The 19,340-nt window shown below is 48.2% G+C and overlaps 1 protein-coding gene across 2 annotated transcripts; it reads left to right on the top strand.

Annotated features, from left to right (window-relative positions):
- The first annotated feature begins 344 nt into the window (after window positions 1–344).
- On the top strand, window positions 345–18,492 carry HDAC8 (histone deacetylase 8). Of its 2 annotated transcripts, none has more exons than XR_014012108.1 (11): window positions 345–476; window positions 2,879–2,931; window positions 3,747–3,877; window positions 5,678–5,819; window positions 7,961–8,073; window positions 10,879–10,956; window positions 12,718–12,826; window positions 13,868–14,040; window positions 14,853–14,951; window positions 15,948–16,053; window positions 18,110–18,492. XR_014012108.1 is itself a non-coding variant. In XM_081210412.1 (11 exons), the coding sequence occupies exons 1-11, from the start codon at window positions 375–377 to the stop codon at window positions 18,130–18,132; spliced, it is 1,125 nt and encodes a 374-aa protein (XP_081066538.1). In that variant the 5' UTR covers window positions 345–374; the 3' UTR covers window positions 18,133–18,492. The 2 variants fall into 2 exon arrangements, 1 of the variants encoding a protein (XP_081066538.1); XM_081210412.1 differs by having other exon boundaries at window positions 14,857–14,951.
- The last annotated feature ends 848 nt before the right edge of the window (window positions 18,493–19,340 follow it).

The raw sequence follows: 19,340 nt of genomic DNA, 5'->3' as shown, positions 1-19,340 counted from the left end.
GAGAGCATCGCTTCGCTTGCAGTATTTTATTATTTATTTAATTTCATTATTTTATTTTTCATTTATTTTTTATTTTATTTTACTTTACTTTATTTCTCCAGAAAGAGCGGGGAGAGCATCGCTTCGCTTGCAGTATTTATTTCATTTTATTATTTCACTTTACTTTACTTTCTTTTATCATTGCGCCAGAAACAGCGGGGGGGGGGAGCCCCGCCTCTCTTGCAGCAGCTCCGCCTCCCCTCGCCCCGCTCGCTTGCGTCCTTTCTCCCCTGGGGAACTACCACTCCCGTCATGCCGCGCGGCGGCAGGAAGCCCGTCCCGGAAGTGGGCCCGGCCGGCAACCGGCGCCCGGAAGCGCGGTTCCCGTGGCGCCCATGGCCGAGCAGGCGGCCCCTCCGCCTCCGCCGCCGCCGGTCTACGTGCACAGCGCCCAGTACCTGGCGCGATGCGACGCCCTCTGCAAAGTCCCCGAGCGGGTGCGCGGCCGAGGGGGGCGGAGAAGTGAGGAGGCGCACGGGCCAAGGCGCTAGTCCTCAGCGGGATCCTTTGGGCAGTCCCTGAGGGAGGGGGGATATGCATGGGGGGGACACAACCCACCCACCTACCCAAGGCGCTAGTCCTCAGCGGGATGCTTTGGGCCAGGAAGGAAGGGGGGAGGGAGACATGAGGGGGGAGACAACCCACCCCCACACTGAAGGCGCTAGTCTTCAGTGGGATCCTTTGGACCAACAAGGGGGGGGGGGGGTAGAGAAAGGGCTGGAAAGGGAAGGATATGCATGGGGGGGGGGAAACAACCCACCCACCCAAGGCGCTAGTCCTCAGTGGGATCCTTTGGGCCAGAGAAGGGAGGGGAGGCAGAGGTTAGTTCCGGGGGGGGGGCTGGAAAGGGGAGGATATGCATGGGGGGGAAACAACCCCCCACCCAAGGCGCTAGTCCTCAGCGGGATCCTTTGGGCCAGCGAAGGGGGGGAGCAGAGGGCAGTCGCTGAGGGAGGGGGGATATGCATGGGGGGGGACACAACCCGCCCACCTACCCAAGGCGCTAGTCCTCAGCGAGGAGGGGAACATGAGGGGGGAGACAACCCACCCCCACACTGAAGGCGCTAGTCTTCAGTGGGATCCTTTGGACCAACAAGGGGGGGGGGTAGAGAGCAGCCCCTGGGGGTGGCTGGAAAGGGGAGGATATGCATGGGGGGGAAACAACCCCCCCACCCAAGGCGCTAGTCCTCAGTGGGATCCTTTGGGCCAGCGAAGGGGGGGAGCAGAGGGCAGTCGCTGAGGGAGGGGGGATATGCATGGGGGGGGGACACAACCCGCCCACCTACCCAAGGCGCTAGTCCTCAGCGAGGAGGGGAACATGAGGGGGGAGACAACCCACCCCCACACCGAAGGCGCTAGTCTTCAGTGGGATCCTTTGGACCAACAAGGGGGGGGGGGTAGAGAGCAGCCCCTGGGGGTGGCTGGAAAGGGGAGGATATGCATGGGGGGGAAACAACCCCCCCACCCAAGGCGCTAGTCCTCAGTGGGATCCTTTGGGCCAGAGAAGGGAGGGGAGGCAGAGGTCAGTTCCGGGGGGGGGGCTGGAAAGGGGGGGTATGCATGAGGAAGGGGGGACAACCCCCCCACCCAAGGCGCTAGTCCTCAGCAAGATCCTTTGGGCCAGGGAGGGAGGGGAGGCAGAGGGCAGTCCCTGGGGGGGCTGGAAAGGGGGGGTATGCATGAGGAAGGGGGGACAACCCCCCCACCCAAGGCGCTAGTCCTCAGTGGGATCCTTTGGGCCAGAGAAGGGAGGGGAGGCAGAGGGCAGTTCGGGGGGGGGGCTGGAAAGGGGAGGATATGCATGGGGGGGGGGAAACAACCCACCCACCCAAGGCGCTAGTCCTCAGTGGGATCCTTTGGGCCAGAGAAGGGAGGGGAGGCAGAGGGCAGTTCTGGGGGGGGGGGCTGGAAAGGTGGGGATATGCATGGCGAGGGGGGGAGACAACCCACCCACCTACCCAAGGCTATACTGTAGTCCTCAGCGGGATCCTTTGGGCCAGCAAAGGGGGGGGGGGAGGACAGTCCTGGGGGGGGATATGAATAGGGAGGGGGGAGACAACCCCCCCAGGTGCTAGTCCTCAGCGAGTTCCTCAGGGCAAGAGGCTATTGACAGTGGGATGGTTTTAAAGCAGAGGGTTTGGCGGGGGGGCGCTTCGTCAGGGATCCCTTTGCTGCAATAATAATAATAATAATAATTTTTTATTTCTACCCCACCCATCTGGGTTTCCCCAGCCACTCTGGGTGGCTTTCAACAGAACATTAAAAACAGAATTCCTAAGCAAATTCCTAATTGGGATACTTCCGGGTTTCGGCGTTGCGCATGCGCAGAAGTACTAAATCGTAACCTATGCGTGCACAGACATGGTGCTGCGGGTTGTGAACGTCCCTCCCGCACGAATCACGTTCGCAACCCAAGCATCAACTGTATCTTAGATTTTTAATTAATTTTATGTACAATGTAACATTTATTTCAGTCTAAGAATATCTCATGTAAAATCAACTTATATTTATGCTTTTCTGTGGAAGTTTTGAAAATGAAAAATGAAAAGAAAACAAAAAATTAAAACAGAATTCCTGCATTGCAGGGGGCTGGACTAGATGACCCCTGGGGGGGAGGATCCCTCCCAACTCTACGATTCTATGGCCCCTCCTTCCTAGAGGGTTTTAAGCAGAGGTTCAGTGGCTGCCCACAAGGGATGCTATGGTAGAGATTCCTGCCTTGCAAGGGGTTGGGTTAGATGACCACCGGGTGTCCCTTCCAGCGCTTCAGGTCTCTGATTCCGTGAGGATGGTTTGGTTTGGTTTGGCTTACTTACTCCCTCCCTCCCTTTCCCTGCAGGCCAGCATGGTGCATTCCTTGATCGAATCCTACTCACTGCTTGATCACATGAGGTAGGCGCAAGCAGCACATCTTGCCATGGGGCAGGTGGGGGTCTCTTGGGCAAGGGGGTCTTTTGGGCAAGGAGGGGTGTCTCTGCCAGGGGCTCCTGCAGCTTTCACCTGTTCTGGCATTTTGTTTTGTTTGATGCTTTAAGGCCGGTTGCAAACCTCTCGGATTTTTTCCTGAAAAATATAAAGCGGCGTAGAAATGAAATTGATGATAAAAATATTTCCTTTAGGCCACATTTCTCAGAACTCTGGAATAATGCTTGCTAAGCAGCTGAGATCTCTTTGACTGACAACAGGGACGTTGCCTTGGGGGGAACTTAGCTGTAGTCCAGGAGATACAGAGGGGCAGCCTCAGAGGACTTCTCTTCTGCTACTAACCCATCCCATAGCACCAACACCTTTTCGGTTTGAGGATTATCCATCCTTCTTCTTGTCCCATGGTTTTCCTCCAGGGAAAACTGTTCTTTGGTGCTCAATCGGAGCAAAAAAACTGCTCTTTGGTGCTCAATTGGAGCAAAAATCCCTTCTCTTTGGCTCTCAATCGGAGCAAAAAATCACTCTTTGGTGCTCAATCGGAGCAAAAAAGCGCTCTTTGGTGCTCAATTGGAGCAAAAAACTGCTCTTTGGTGCTTAATCGGAGCAAACAGCTGTTAGGGTTTTTTTATGGATTGCCGTTTATTCCAATTTATAGCCAAAGAGCAGATTTTCCTTGCAGAGTAGGAAGGCAAGGGGATGTTTGGGCGAGTCCTTGGAGCAGTTGAGGTGCTACCTTCCATATTCTGGGTCTGCCCCACCCACCAAGTTCTTCATTTCCGTAGGATTGTTCCACCCAAAGTAGCTTCCATGGAGGAGATGGCCGGCTTCCACACTGATGCCTACCTGCAGCACCTGCAGAAAGTGAGCGAGGAAGGCGACGATGACCATCCGGAATCGGTGGGATTCGGACTAGGTGAGGAGGTGGCTGCTTGGGGTTTTTCCCCTGGAGAACTCCAGGCAAGGTGCCAGGGAAGATCTGCCTCCAGGCTTGGGGTGCTGAGATGTATCTCACAGCCAGGACCGGATTTAGGTTTGATGAGGCCCTAAGCCAGGCATCCCCAACCTGCGGCCCTCCTGATGTTTTGGCCTACAACTCCCATCATCCCTAGCTAACAGGACCAGTGGTCAGGGTTGATGGGAATTGTAGTCCAAAACATCTGGAGGGCTGAAGGTTGGGGATGCCTTCCCTTAATCTACTGGAGGTCATGGGGCCCTTTATATGTCCATCTGTCCTTTGTCAACAACAAATGGTCACTGTTTTTTGTGTGGAATATATGCTCTATGGAAATTTATGGACCTAACAGGTATCTAAATTGAAATGGAAATACTTTATTGTCACTTGTACAACTTGTATATAGTGAGATTACACAAGCACCCCCCACTCAGCTCTCTTAGTCTTAATCCCCCTCGTTTACTGACGCACACCCACCAAACCCGAAAGTCAGTTGCCCTGTTGTTATCTTTTCATTCAGCAGCCTAACAGCCCACAGATAGAAGCTGTTCTTTACCCTGTTGGCGCGACTAATCCTGCTTCTGTATCTTCTGCCTGAGGGCAGGAGATCAAGAAAGTGCCGGCCAGGGTGTGAATCATCCCTGAGAATTTTCCTCGCTCTCCTGAGGCCACGTTCTTCTGCTACAGTGGTGCCCCGCAAGACGAATGCCTCGCAAGACGGAAAATCCGCTAGACGAAAGCGTTTTTCGTTTTGGAGGTGCTTCGCAAAACGAATTTCCTATGGGCTTTCTTCGCAAGATGAAAATGTCTTGCGAGTTCCTGCGGGATTTTTTTCCTCCCCCCCCCCTTTTCCCCAAGCCGCTAAGCCGCTTATCAGCTGATCCTAAGCCGCTTAACAGCTGATCCGCTAAGCCGCTTATCAGCTGATCCGCTAAGCCGCTTATCAGCTGATCCGCTAAGCCCGCTAAGCCACTAATAGCCCTAAGCCGCTAATGGGCTTGCTTCGCAAGACCAAAAAACCGCAAGACAAAGAGACTCGCAGAACGGATTCTTTTCATCTTGCGAGGCACCACTGTATTTCTTCCAGCGGATTCACGGGACAGCCCATAATATCTTGTTCTGTATTCACCACCCTCTGTTGGCACTTCCTATCAGTTGATGTCAAACCAGCGTACCAGACCGTGATGCAGTATGAAAGGACACTTTCTATTGTGGACCGGTAGAAGGAGATCATCAGATGTTGATTGTCATCGTTCTTCCGCAAGACTCTGAGGAGATGGAGTTTATAATAATAATAATAAAGCCATTTGCACATAACAAAATATGTATTTTATCAAAGTAATTGTCGAACTGAAATACAATTAAGAAGTACAAAGGTACCTCTGCTGGAATAAATGATGTTACTGCAGTCACACAATCGATCAATCAGGAGCTGAACTGGGTTCCACACGGTCACAAAAACGAAACAAAAAAAAGAGACACAAGAACGCAAAATAAATAGCAGAAACAGACAGACCTCAGCGTAACACTCAAAACAGAGCAAGTTCAGCTTCCAAAAAAAGTTTGCAAACCGGAACACTTACTTCCGGGTTTGCAGTGTTTGGGTTCCAAGTTGTTTGAGTACCAAGGTGTTTGAGAACCAAGGTACCACTGTAAAAGGTTAAATGCAATTAAAGTGGAAAATTGTCCAAATAATAAAAAGATACACCTGGTGTCTCTGATTCTTCTATCACGCTCACCCCTTTCTCCTGCTCCCTCCAGGTTACGACTGCCCGACCTCTGAAGGGATCTTTGACTATGCGGCCGCCGTGGGAGGAGCCACCATCACAGCCGCCCAGTGTTTGGTGAATGGCGACTGTCAAGTTGCCATCAACTGGCCTGGAGGCTGGCACCATGCAAAGAAGTAAGGAAGTTCTGCCTTATCTTGTTGCTTCTCCCAGAGCCTTCACTGTTGGGCCTATTCCACCTTGGCATCCGTCAGGCCTGCGGGGAGAGGAATCACAGAATCACAGGACTGTAGAGTTGGAAGGAACCCCAGTGGTCATCTATTCCAACCCGCCTGCAAGGCAGAAATCTCAAGCATCCACGACAGGTGTCCCTCCAACCTCTAAATTTGACATAGATTTGGAACCTACTTGCCATTGATTCAAAATTTGATTGTCCTTCATTTGTCTGTTTTGGTTGCTTGTCGTTCTGTTTGTTTCACTTTTACGCACCTTAAACCTCTTGTAAAAACTTAATAATTTTTTATTTATACTTTTCAAATTTATACATTTCATTTGTTTTACAACCCATTAAACATTTCAAAACTGGACTTCCTTCCCCCTCTTTCTATGGCTCCTTAAATTTATTTTTTAATCCCTTCTGCATGTCCAGATCCATTTAACCTGCTCGTTTGATAATTGACTGTAAATAGATATTCTTGTAAAACTGCAGGTTACTACAATAATCCTGCTAATGTAAAAACCTAATAATAATTGAGATACCTGAAGATGTCTATCATATTTCCTCTCAGCCAGCTAAGCAGCTCAGGGTGATGGCCAAGAAGCAGGGCAAGCAGTCCTAGCTGGTTAGAAACCTGACTGAGGTCATTTCTGCAGCTGGGAATGTTCCTCTTGCCTATCAGAGGGGGAGACTTGGCATCAAAAATTTTCTGTCTTCTGGTTTGTCACTGTATATATTTATAATTTTAATGAGATTTCCATTTATCGATATCTAATCACATCATTGGGACGCGGGTGGCTCTGTGGGTTAAACCACAGAGCCTAGGGCTTGCCGATCAGAAGGTTGGTGGTTCGCATCCCCACGACGGGGTGAGCTCCCATTGCTTGGTCCCTGCTCCTGCCGACCTAGCAGTTCGAAAGCACATCAAAGTGCAAGTAGATAAATAGGTACCCCTCTGGTGGGAAGGTAAACGGCGTTTCCGTTCGCTGCTCTGGTTCGCCAGAAGCAGCTTAGTCATGCTGGCCACATGACCAGCTCCCTTGGCCAGTACAGCGAGATGAGCGCTGCAACCCCAGAGTCGGCCACGACTGGACCTAATGGTCAGGGGTCCTTTACCTTTACCTTTTAATCACATCATTATTATCCACTTTACCTCTCTGGCTCTCTAGAGCCTGTCGACTTCCTTCCCTCCCATCTCATGGCTTCAAAATTAATCTTTATATCATAGCATTTTATGGATTTTCCAATTCTAATGACACTCGTTACAAAATGTTTCAAAATTTAAATAAATATAGGAAGGTAGAAAACTTCTCCTTGCAAGTCATCGGGCAACCCTGCAGGTGATATTTAATTGCTTGCAATAACCTTTCAAATATTGTATAAATTTACGGTACTGCAGTCTTTTTGGAATACTTGATCGTGCTGGTTTTGGATTTTTCCCGTCAGTTTCACCAGTTCTGCAAAGTCTATCGTCTTCACCTGCCACTCTTTTTCGTTGGTACTTCTTGTTATTTCCATTTTCGGGCTGAAATAATTCTTGCCGCAGTTGTCACATACATAAACAGTCTTTTATCTTCCCTTGGTATCTCTTCACCCACTATACCCAGTAAAAAGGCTTCTGGTTTTTTAACAAAAGTATTTTTAAACATTTTCCTTAACTCATTATATACCATTTCCCAGAAAGCCTTTTTCCCTCTTTGCAAGTCTACCAGATGTGGTAGAAGATACCTTCCTTTTATTTACATTTCCAACACTCATTGGTTCTTGCCTTGTACATTTTAGCCAATTTAGCTGGTGTTAAGTACCATCAGTACATCATTTTCATAACATTTTATTTAAGTGCGCTGCCTGCAGTAAAATTGATACCTTCCTTCCACAACCATTCCCAGGATTCTAACTGGATATTTTATCCAAAATCTTATACCACTATAAGATTAATGTCACTATAATTTCTTCCTCTCTGTATGCCTAATTTTCCTCTACAAAATCTGCCCGCTCACTAGCCAGAGTGGCGAAGAGCGTTCCACGTTCTGGCTTGAGGCCAGGTTTGTTTGGCAGCTTCCGAACCTTCACATTTCACCAGTCATGTTTTATTTGCAGGGACGAAGCTTCCGGCTTCTGCTACCTGAACGACGCTGTCCTGGGCATCTTGCGGCTCCGGCAGAAATTTGGCCGCGTTCTCTATGTGGACCTAGATCTGCATCATGGAGATGGTAAGGTTCCTTCCAGCACACGGGTTGACGTGTCTTGACTTGTTCCTGCTGCTTTGGTTTTTTGTGTTTTTTCTACATGGTGCTTAGAGAATAACTTACACCTAAATATTAATAATAATAAAAAATATTTATTCCCCGCCCTTCCCAGTTCAGAAAACTGGGCTCAGGGTGGCTAACAACAAATTTAAAACACTTAACTGATGCAACAAAAAACAGCATAAAATGCCGTATAAAACATGAATAACAATAAATTCAGAATTCAAAAATTAGCACGACAAAGGTGATGGTGTTGGACTTTTCGAAGAAGAGAGGGGAACTAGCCACATAGTATATCAGGGAGCATTGTGTGGAGAGAGTCTCTTCCTTTAAATTCCTGAGAGTTTACCTTAGTGAAGACCTCACTTGGAAAAACAATATAACTCAGGTGGTTAGGAAGGCCCAACAGAGACTCCATTTCCTCAGGGTCTTGCGAAAGAACAATGTTAAACGACAATTGATGACCTCCTTCTACTGGTCCACAACAGAAAGTGTCCTCTTATACAGTGGTACCCCGCAAGATGAATGCCTCGCAAGACGGAAAACCCGCAAGACGAAAGGGTTTTCTGTTTTGGAGGCGCTTCGCAAGATGAATTTCCCTATGGGCTTGCTTCGCAAGACGAAAGCCCATAGGGAAATCTCCGGGGACCTGTTTTAAATTGCTGGCGGTCGGGAGCAAAGACTTTTGCCCACAGCCGGCCTTCAGAAGAGGTCCTGGACCTCTTCTGAAGGCCGACGGGGGGCAAAAGTCTTTGCTCCCCCCCGCCTGCCTTCCCGGGACAGCGGAGACTTCTCCGCTGCCCCGGGCGATCTTAAAATGCTGGCGGGCGGGAGCGAAGCGTTCGCTGCCGACCCCCAGCATTTTAAAATCTCCCCGGGACAGCGGAGGCTTCACTCCCGCCCACCAGCATTTTAAAATCGCCCCAGGACAGCAGGGGCTTTTAAAATGCTGGCGGTCGGCAGCAAAGCCCTCCTGTCCCCGGAGCTTGCGGGGCGGGAGGTGGGAAGAAGGGCTTTTCTTCCCACCGCCAGCCTTCAGAACAGCCTTCTGAAAAAGCCCTTGTTCCCCCCCCCCCCAGCCTTCAGAAGAGGTCGGGGGACAGACTGTCCCCGGACCTGGTCTGAAGGCGGTTTCCCTAGGAACGCATTAATTGATTTTCAATGCATTCCTATGGGAAACCGTGCTTCGCAAGACGAAAAACTCGCAAGAAGAAAAAACTTGCAGAACGAATTAATTTCGTCTTGCGAAGCACCACTGTATTGTATCACAGTGTGGTACGTTGGCTTGACAGCCATGGACAGAAAGTCTTTACAGAGGGTAGTGAACACAGCACATGATATCATGGGTTGTCCCTTAAGTCCGCTAGATGACATCGCAAGGGATCGTTGCCTTAGAGAGAGAGGAAAATTCTCAGGGATGATTCACACCCCGGCCAGCACCTCTTTAATCTTCTACCCTTTGGCAGGAGATAAAGAAGTATAATCAGCCGACCAACAGGCTAAAAAACAGTTTCTATCCGTGGGCTGTTAGGCTGCTGAATGGAAAATAATATAGTGCAACTGACTTTCGGTGTCTTGTGCAACAAGCACACAGAGTGCAATTAAATTGAATGTATGGGGGGGGGGGACGCTCGGTTAATTTCATTGTACACAGGTTGTACATTGACAATAAAGGTGGTATTCTTATTATTTTTATTTTAAATAATATTTTTATTAAATTTCCATTTTAACAATCCAATAAAAACCACAATAAAACATTCCAAATTATAATACAACAAAAAAGCCAAATATTCAATGCCAAATTATATATATTTTGGGTGACTTCCCATGCTCTGAAGTTCGGGGAGTGGTGATCTAATATCGTACTGCATTTCTTAATTAGTCCAAGTAGTCCAAATAAAACATTTCCAATGTTGATCCTTCATTTATTTTTAACAGTCACTGAATTGATTTAGCAAGCGAGTTTGTAGTTCTGTGTGAAATATTTTTACTTTTCTTCTTTTTCTTTATTTTCCTATTGTAATCCAAAGCCCTCAGCGACGCCACTTTCGGTTTCTCCACACAAAGGCAAATCTCGTGTGTCACATCCAAGACATATGGTATAAGTTATTGTTTTCTCCCCAGCTTAGGTCATCTTTAAACTCCATTCCCAGAAATCGAAACACTGAGACCTGTTCCACACACTTCCCCTCAATAATGAGTGGCTGAATATTTGATTTACATTTCCTAAAGTCCACAATAATCTCTTTAGTTTTAAGTTAAGGAGTAAGTTGTTTTTCCTGCACCACTCCCCCAACTGCTCAATTTCCTTCCTATAGGCCGCCTCCCCCTCTCCAGCCGTGATTAAGCCAACCACCGTTGTATCATCTGTATCATTATATTTTAAACAACTGTTTGGGGTTTTTTTTGGGGGGGGTGTTTTGTTTTTAATGTTTTTACTGTATTTATATTCGATGTAAGCCCGGTCTTGGCTGGGGAGGGCAGCGTATACATAAAAATTTATTATTATTATAATATCATGGGGGATTTTGTCCAGAGCCTTACTGAAATCAAGATACACTATGTCCCCGCAGCATTCCCCTGATCCATCAAGCTTGCAAATCTGTCAAAAAAAAGCTATGAGATTGTGTTGTCTTTCAGCTTCCTTCCCTGATAAGCCCCCCTTCTGTTCTGGCAATAGGGTCTCTGGCCTCCAGGACTAGACTCTGTGGCTGATGGGCAAGGAGCCTGTCACAGTTATTTCACTTCTCTCTCTTTCTTTCCACCCAGGTGTAGAAGATGCCTTCATCTTCACCTCCAAAGTGATGACGGTATCTCTGCATAAGTTCTCTCCAGGATTTTTCCCAGGCAAGTGATTATTATTTATTTCTTTTACTGTGCTTGAGTGTTGCTTCCCTTAAAGGTAAAGGGACCCCTGACCATTAGGTCCAGTTGTGGCCGACTCTGGGGATGTGGCGCTCATCTCGCTTTCTTGGCCGAGGGAGCCGGCGGACAGCTTCTGGGTCATGTGGCCAGCAGGACTAAGCCGCTTCTGGCGAACCAGAGCAGCGCACGGAAACGCCGTTTACCTTCCCGCAGGAGCTGTACCTATTTATCTACTTGCACTTTGACATGCTTTTGAACTGCTAGGTTGGCAGGAGCAGGGACCGAGCAACGGGAGCTCACCCCGTTGCGGGGATTCGAACCGCTGACCTTCTGATCGGCAAGCCCTAGGCTCTGTGGTTTAACCCACAGCGCCACCCGCGTCCTTTACCTTTTTAGTTTTTTATACACCTTGTATATTTATATTTTGTGTATGTAAATACACAAACAGTACCCACTGTTTATTTCCCCTGTTCTCTGTTCATATCATTCTCTGAATCCCGAGAGGCATAAGAACCTGAAAAGAGGCTGCTGGATCAAGCCAGATGGCCAGCATCCTGCTATCATAATGGCCAACCGGAGGCCCCTCGATGGGCAGTCCGCAGGCAGCACCTGAGGTGTTGCATTCCAAAAGCAAGGAAGGATTGGACCCCGATTAATAAAATACACACGAGGCTTGACCAGCAAGACTCTGGGAGGAGTGCCAATAATAATCTGTCACACCCTGGCCAAGGCCCCTTTTATTAACAAAATAACTTTTAACTCAGCGCTTGTAAGAACCAATCAGATGTCCTCTGAGCATTTCAAAAAACCTACCATGTGGGTACAAAGTTGATCAAAGAAATCCTTTTAACTACAAAGAAACTATTTCCTATTTAAGCATGCATACGTAGTTCAGAGTAAATAAAATAGGAATCAATGAGGAATGCTTTTAGCGAACCCCAGAGGCCGTAAACAGGTGAGGAAGGACGGCAAGGAAAGATTGTTGTTGTTTAGTCGTGACTGACTCTTCGTGACCCCCTGGACCAGAGCACGCCAGGCACTCCTGTCTTCCACTGCCTCCCACAGTTTGGTCAAACTCATGCTGGTAGCTTCGAGAACACTGTCCCACCATCTCGTCCTCTGTCGTCCCCTTCTCCTTGTGCCCTCCATCTTTCCCAACATCAGGGTCTTTTCCAGGGAGTCTTCTCTTCTCATGAGGTGGCCAAAGTCTTGGAGCCTCAGCTTCAGGATCTGTCCTTCCAGTGAGCACTCAGGGCTGATTTCCTTGAGAATGGAGAGGTTTGATCTTCTTGCAGTCCATGGGACTCTCAAGAGTCTCCTCCAGCACCATAATTCAAAAGCATTATCACCTCTATGTAAAACTATTTCCTGGCCCTAAGATTAACAAAACCAAGGAAAGGTACATCAAAGCTAACTACTATCTTTATGTACTGAGGATGCCTGGAGAAGCAACCGTTCTGTGTTTTAGAATGCTTATACGTGCTTGTCAGGTGTAGAGAAATGGGCAGTGGAGAAAATGGCAGAGATGCAGAGGCTTGTGGGATTTGATCAGAAATTATTGTCAATGGCTCAAGCCCAGTCAACGCCATGCTTTCATTGCGGACACAATGGCTTGCTCCATATTTTCATAATTCCTCATAGCACTCCCACCTGATCACTACACTGAGGCACAAAGCATCCTTCACGGTCCTGTTTCCTGGTCCCAAGTCAGTAAAAAAAACCTCTCTTCTGCCTCTTGCTCAGGAACAGGAGATGTGACGGACGTGGGCCTGGGAAAGGGGCGTTACTACAGCGTCAACGTCCCCATTCAAGACGGCATCCAGGACGACAGATACTTCCAGATCTGCGAGACGTAAGAACTCACCACCCGGTGGCCCTTTGGGAGCAAAGGTTTTCGGTGGTTCTCCTGCAGTTCCTCTTTTCTGCCCCACCTGGCATAACTCGCACTTGGGGCTCGCTCTGTCTCTCAATCAGATTGTTCTAGCCGAGCTGCTGGAATCGGCCCTGCGGCTTTTGAAACACGTCCGGGCTCCACGAGGAAGCAGGGCCATATTTAGCATAAATAATAATAACTAATAATAGTAATTTATTATTTTTACCCCGCCCATCTGGCTGAGTTTCCCCAGTCACTCTGGGTGGCTCCCAATCAAGTGTTAAAAACAATACAGCATTAAATATTAAAAACGTCCCTAAACAGGGCTGCCTTCAGATGTCTTTTAAAGATAAGATAGCTGCTTATTTCCTTCACATCTGCTGGGAAGTCTTACTTGCCGTCGCTACCGCCACTTGGTAGGCTCAACATTGAGCTCTAACCCATGTCCGGTCAGCTTCAGAATGGTGACTGGGAGCGGCCGCCAAGACCATATAACACCGGTCTTGAAAGACCTACACTGGCTCCCAGTACGTTTCCGAGCACAATTCAAAGTGTTGGTGCTGACCTTGAAAGCCCTAAATGGTCTCAGCCCAGTAGACCTGAAGGAGCGTCTCCACCCCCATCGTTCAGCCCAGACACTGAGGTCCAGCTCCGAGGGCCTTCTGGTGGTTCCCTCCCTGCAAGAAGCCAAGTTACAGGGAACCAGGCAGAGGGACTTATTGGTGGTGGCTCCCACCCTGTGGAACGCCCTCCCAGGAGATGTCAAAGAGAAAAACAACTACCAGACTTTTAGAAGACATCTGAAGGCAGCCCTGTTCAGGGAAGCTTTTAATGTTTAATAGGTTATTGTATTTTAGTGTTTTGTTGGAAGCTGCCCAGAGTGGCTGGGGAAGCTCTGCCAGATGGGCGGGGTATAAATAATAAATTATTATTGCTATTATTAACATTAACCTCGGCTGCCAGTGGCTCCCTGCCTGGCTGCTCTCCGGGTAACAGGGGCCTTCGTTCCTTTCCCTGCAGTGTCCTGAAGGAGGTCTATGCAGCGTTCAGCCCTGAGGCCGTCGTCCTGCAATTGGGGGCGGACACCATCGCTGGTGACCCCATGTGCTCCTTCAACTTGACCCCCGAAGGGGTCGGCCGGTGCCTGAAGTATGTGTTGCAATGGCAGCGTCCAACCCTCGTCCTGGGAGGAGGTGAGTGGAGGAGGCCAGGAGGGCTGAGTTTTAGCACACATGAAAAACCTTTTTGAATAATATTTTTATCAGGCTTCCATTTCATGATAGTTGAATACATCCTTGTTAATCACATTGGTTTTTGCTCATACGAGCTGGTCGACTTCCCTCCCTCCTGCCTCGTGGTTTTCATAATTCTTTGTCATAGCATTTGTACCTCTTCTTATTTACATTTCATTCCTTCCAATTATCACGTTTCTAATTAAATATAAAAAGGTAAGAATCCTTAACATCACAAGTCGTCTTAACTCAACCCTGCTGATGTTGTTAATTGTTTGCAATTGTCCTTCAAATATTGTACAATTTTTTTTAATTAATAATTTGGCTGTTTATTTTATTTTATTCTTTTTAATTGGATTATGATTTGATGGATTTGTTAATTGGATGTTCTTATTAGAAAACTAATACAAAAGATTTATAAAAAAACCCAAAAACAAATATTGTACAGATTTACCCCAGTCTTTTTGGAAAGCTTGATCGCGCTGGTTTCGGATTTTCCCCGTCAGTTTCGCCAGTTCTGCATATTCAGTCATCTTTACTTGCCAGTCTTTAATCGTCAGTAATTCCTGTTGCTTCCGTTTGGGACTAAAAGAGTCCTTGCTGCCATTGTTGCATACATGAACAGTTTTTGGTCTCACTTTGAAATTTCTTCACCTACTACCATACCTAATAGAAATGCTTCTGGTTTTTTAAACAAATGTGCTTTTATACAATTTCTTTAACTCATTCTTTAACTCTTTCTTTCCGGACTTCCTGCTCCTTCGCTCCTGGAGGCAGGAGGCTACCATCTCGCCAACACTGCTCGCTGCTGGGCGTATTTGACGGCGGTCATCTTAGGGAAAACGCTGCCCTCCGAAATCCCGGATCACAAGGTGAGGCCTTGGCTAGCCGGTCCCTTCGCTGCGCAGAAGAACCGACCCGTTCCTCTTGGGCAGAAACCCCTCCCAGCCTTTTGCTAAGAGTCCTTCTAGTAACAATAATAATATTATAATCTTATTATTTATACCCTGCCTATCTGGCTGGGTTGCCCCTGCCACTCTGGGTGGCTTCCAACAGAACATATATAAAAATAGTGAAATGTCAGGCATTGAACACTTCCCAATACAGGTTAGCTTTCAGATGGCTTCAGAATGTAACACAACTGCTTATTTCCTTGGCATCTGATGGGAGGGCATTCCAGAACGCAGGTGCCACTACCGAGAAGGCCCTCTGCCTGTTTCGCTGTGACTTCGCTTCTCACATTAGGGGAACTGCCAGAAGGCTCTTGGAAGTGGACCTCAGTAAGAATACAGTGGTAGCTTGGTTCTCAAACTTAATCCGTTCCAGAACACCATTCAAAAACCAAAGCGTTCCAAAACCGAGGCCCGCTTTCCCATAGAAAGTAATGCAAAATGAATTAATCCGTTCCCTCCCTGCAAGAAGTGAGGTTACAGGGAACCAGGCAGAGGGCCTTCTCAGTGGTGGCGCCTGCCCTCTGGAACGCTCTCCCAGCAGATGTCAAGGCAATAAGCAACTATTTTACTTGTAAAAGACAACTGAAGGGAAGTTTTTAATTTTTGATGCTGTAATGTTTTGAACATTTGGTTGGAAGCCGCCCAGAGTGGCTGGGGAACCCAGCCAGATGGGCGGGGTGTAAATAAATTTAGTATTATTATTATTGTATAAGAGTTTGCCATATGTAAGGTCGGTGGATGATTAGGGCAAGAGGGTATGTTTCTTTTCCCAGGGAGAGGAAACAGCGCTTTGCTTGTGAAGTCAGAGGCTCGCATGCAACATGGGTTACCACCCTGGGTGTGCCTTGCCTCGCTTAGATCTGCCAGGAGCGGCTCCCGTTTCCTTCCTTCACCCTTTCCTTCCTCCTCTGGCAGTACTTCACGGAATACGGCCCTGATTACGTCTTGGAAGTTACACCAAGCTGCAGGCTGGACCGCAACGAGCCGCAGAGAATCCAAGAAATCCTGGGCTGCGTTAAAGGTGAGTCCTGCCCTCCTCACCTGGGAGAAGGAGGTTGCAGAGATGGGTGCCAATGAGCCTGGCTCCCAGCGAAGGGGCGCCGTCCGCTGGCAGAGCACCTGAATTATGCGCAGAAGGGAGCAAGTCCCAGTTGTCACAGTCCGGTTCATAGGTAATCAAAGTCCTGGCTGGGAACGTCAGGACCCGGGGGGCAAGATGGCGGGGAGGGAGCAGGAACGGGGAGCTAGAAGCCAGGAGTTAGGAAGTCAAGAGTCCAAGGGTCAGGAAGCAAGGAGTCATGAAGTCAAGGGTCCGAGGGTCAAGAAGGAAGGAGTCACAAAGTCGGGTCCGAGGGTCAAGAAGCAAAGGGTCATGAAGTCAGGGGTCCGAGGAGCAAGGAGGCACAAAGGCAGGGGTCCGAGGAGCAGGGCGTCATGAAGGCGGGAGTCCAAGGGTGAAGAAGCAAGGAGTCACGAAGTCAGGGGTCCGAGGGTCAAGAAGCAAGGAGTCACGAAGTCAGGGGTCCGAGGATCAAGAAGCAAGGAGTCACGAAGTCAAGGGTCTAAGGAGCAAGGAGTCATGAAGGCAGGAGTCCGAGGGTCAAGAAGCAGGGGGTCACGAAGGCAGGGGTCCTAGGATCAAGAAGTAAGGAGTCACAAAGTCAGGGGTCTGAGGATCAAGGAGTCAAGGAACTAAACACAACAAGGCAGGGAACGTGTTGCTGTGGCAAAGAGCTGAAGGGAAATGCTGACCTTATATCTCTTCCCAGCTCTTGCCACCAGGTGCTGTGAGTTACCAAGTCGCCTCAGCTGTGCGGCCACACCTTGCCTCTTCAGAACCAACTTAGGAAGGCCCCAGTCCTGCAGAGTCCTACTGGTCCCAGGGTCTGGCTCCTGCACGCACTCCTGACACCAGTGTCTCCAGATGGGATTGTAGAGGTGGAAAGGTCCCAGGGGCCATCTAGTCCAACCCCCTGCAGTGCAGGAATCTCCTAGCTAAATTATTGCTCCGGCCCCTCCTTTAAAAAACCTCCCGCCTTTCTTCTCCAGGTAAAAGGGAGGGCTTTGCGAATGTTGCTCAGGTGGCCTCAGTGGCCCGGGGTGCCTTCCATCAGCTTCGGCTGGGGGCCCAGCTACGCCCCTATCTGGACAGGGACAGCCTAACTACTGTTGTCTATGCTCCGGTGACTTCAAGCTTAGATTACTGCAATATGCCGGTTCCTCTGAAGACGGTTCGGAAACTCCAGCTAGTGCAGAAATCAGCAGCCAAGTTGGTTACCCGACGGTTTCACTGATCCTGATCCGACTGCACTGGCTACCAATTAGCTTCTGGGCCCAATTTGGCTATCCCTGCCTTATCTGGGATAGCCAAATTACTGTTGTCTATGCTCTGGTAACCTCAAGGTTAGATTACTTCAATGCGTTATATGTAGGGCTGCCTTTGAAGATGTTTCAGAAACTTCAGCTGGTGCAGAATTCAGCAGCCAGGTTGTTCACTGGAGCAAGATAGTTTGAGCATATTACACCGATCCTGGTCTGGCTGCACTGGCTACCGATTAGTTTCCGGGCCCAATTCAAAGTGCTGGTTTTGACCAATAAAGCCTTAAACGGCTCAAGTCCGCAATACCTCAAGGACCGCCTCTTTCCATATGAACCTACCCGGAACCTAAGATCATCTTGTGAGGCCCTCCTTCGTGTGCCTCCTCCGTGAGAGGTCTGGAGGGTGTCAACACGAGAACGGGGCCGTCTCTGCAGTGGCTCCCCGTCTGTGGAATGCTCTCCCCAGGGAAGTTCGCCTGGTGCCTTCACCGTACACCTTTAGGCACCAGGCAAAAACATTCCTTTTTAACCAGGCCTTTGGTTGATCTTACTGACATCCAACACCCTTTTAGAATGTGGCTTAATGGGGGTTATTGGGTTATTGCTTTTGGTTTGGTTTTATATGTTGTGGTCTTGTTGTGAACCGCCCTGCGAACTCCAGGTATGCGGCGGTGTATATGTTGAAATAATAATAATAATAATAATAATAATAATAATAATAATAATGATGATGATGATGATGATGATGATGTTTGCAGGCAACCTGAAGAATGTGGTGTAGCGGAAGAGGATGGATCCTGCCTTCGCTCCTGCCAAGGCCTCCTGGGAGAGCAAATTCGCTGGTTGCCACTGCCGGATCCTTGAAGAAATCCTCTGGGGGTCTCAGGAAGCCCCCTGGCCACCAACCCATCATGGCTCCGACTCATTGCCCCCTTTTATAAAGCGGCTGGTTCTTGGTAGGAGTTCGATGGGGTTGGAGCTGGTTCTTTTTTTTAACAGAGGGGTCATTTCCTTCCATGGCCTGGTTTGGCTGTTAGAAAAGCATTCTCTCCCCCTCAGCTAACTAAAATGTCCTGCACAGCCGAGGTGGGTTGTGTCTTGTTGTTGGTTGTCTGCTCTGAAAATAAAAGTGTTTGATATATTTCCTTTTCGTCCTTCCTCGGTTCTCTGCCATTTCCCAAGTTGTTTAGGGAAACGATTTGCAGCAGCGAAAAGTCTAAGCATCTCCTGTCTCTACTCTCTTCATCCCAAAGTGAATTTTCAACTTTTAAGGAAGGCTACAGTTACATGCTTGCCTCCAACATCTAGTTTAGACCTAAGTGATTTAGGTTTAGAATATGAATAATGCGCTGATAAAAAGAGGTTGGAAAACTCTTAGGGTTTTTTGTTGTTGTTTTCTAAACATTTTGTCTCTCAAACCCTTTTGAGTCTCAAACTCCTGCCCAAAAAACCTGACTGAAATTTGTCCTCTTAATTCCTGTATGTACTAGGTCCCTGCCTGTTTGAAGGAGGCAGTGGTAAAACTACAGTGGCACCTTGGTTCTCAAACGCCTTGGTATTCAAACAACTTGGAACCCAAACACTGCAAACCCGGAAGTAAGTGTTCCGGTTTGTGAACTGTTTTCGGTAGCCGAACATCCTCCGTTTTGAGTGTTACGCTTCCGATTTGAGTGTTACGCTGAGGTCTGTCTGTTTCTGCTATTTATTTTGCGTTTTTATGGTTCTTTTTGTTTTGTTTTTGTAACTGAGTGCAACCCAATTCAGCTACTGATTGATTGATTGATTGATTGATTGATTGACTGATTGATTGTGTGACTGCAGTGCATTGCTTATTCCTTTCATTTTATGGATCTGGTCTCGTTAGATAGTAAAATGGTTTGAGAACCAAGGTTCCACTGTATTCCTTAAGAAACCTTCCCTGGATTCAGAAAACCTAACCAACTGCTGGCCACTTGCTAATCTCCCTTTCTTGGGCAAGGTTCTGGAGCA

This window comes from Podarcis bocagei, assembly GCF_964188305.1.
Source record: "Podarcis bocagei genome assembly, chromosome: 10".
NCBI classification, from domain to species: domain Eukaryota; kingdom Metazoa; phylum Chordata; class Lepidosauria; order Squamata; family Lacertidae; genus Podarcis; species Podarcis bocagei.
This window is presented reverse-complemented; position numbering and strand designations above follow the sequence as displayed.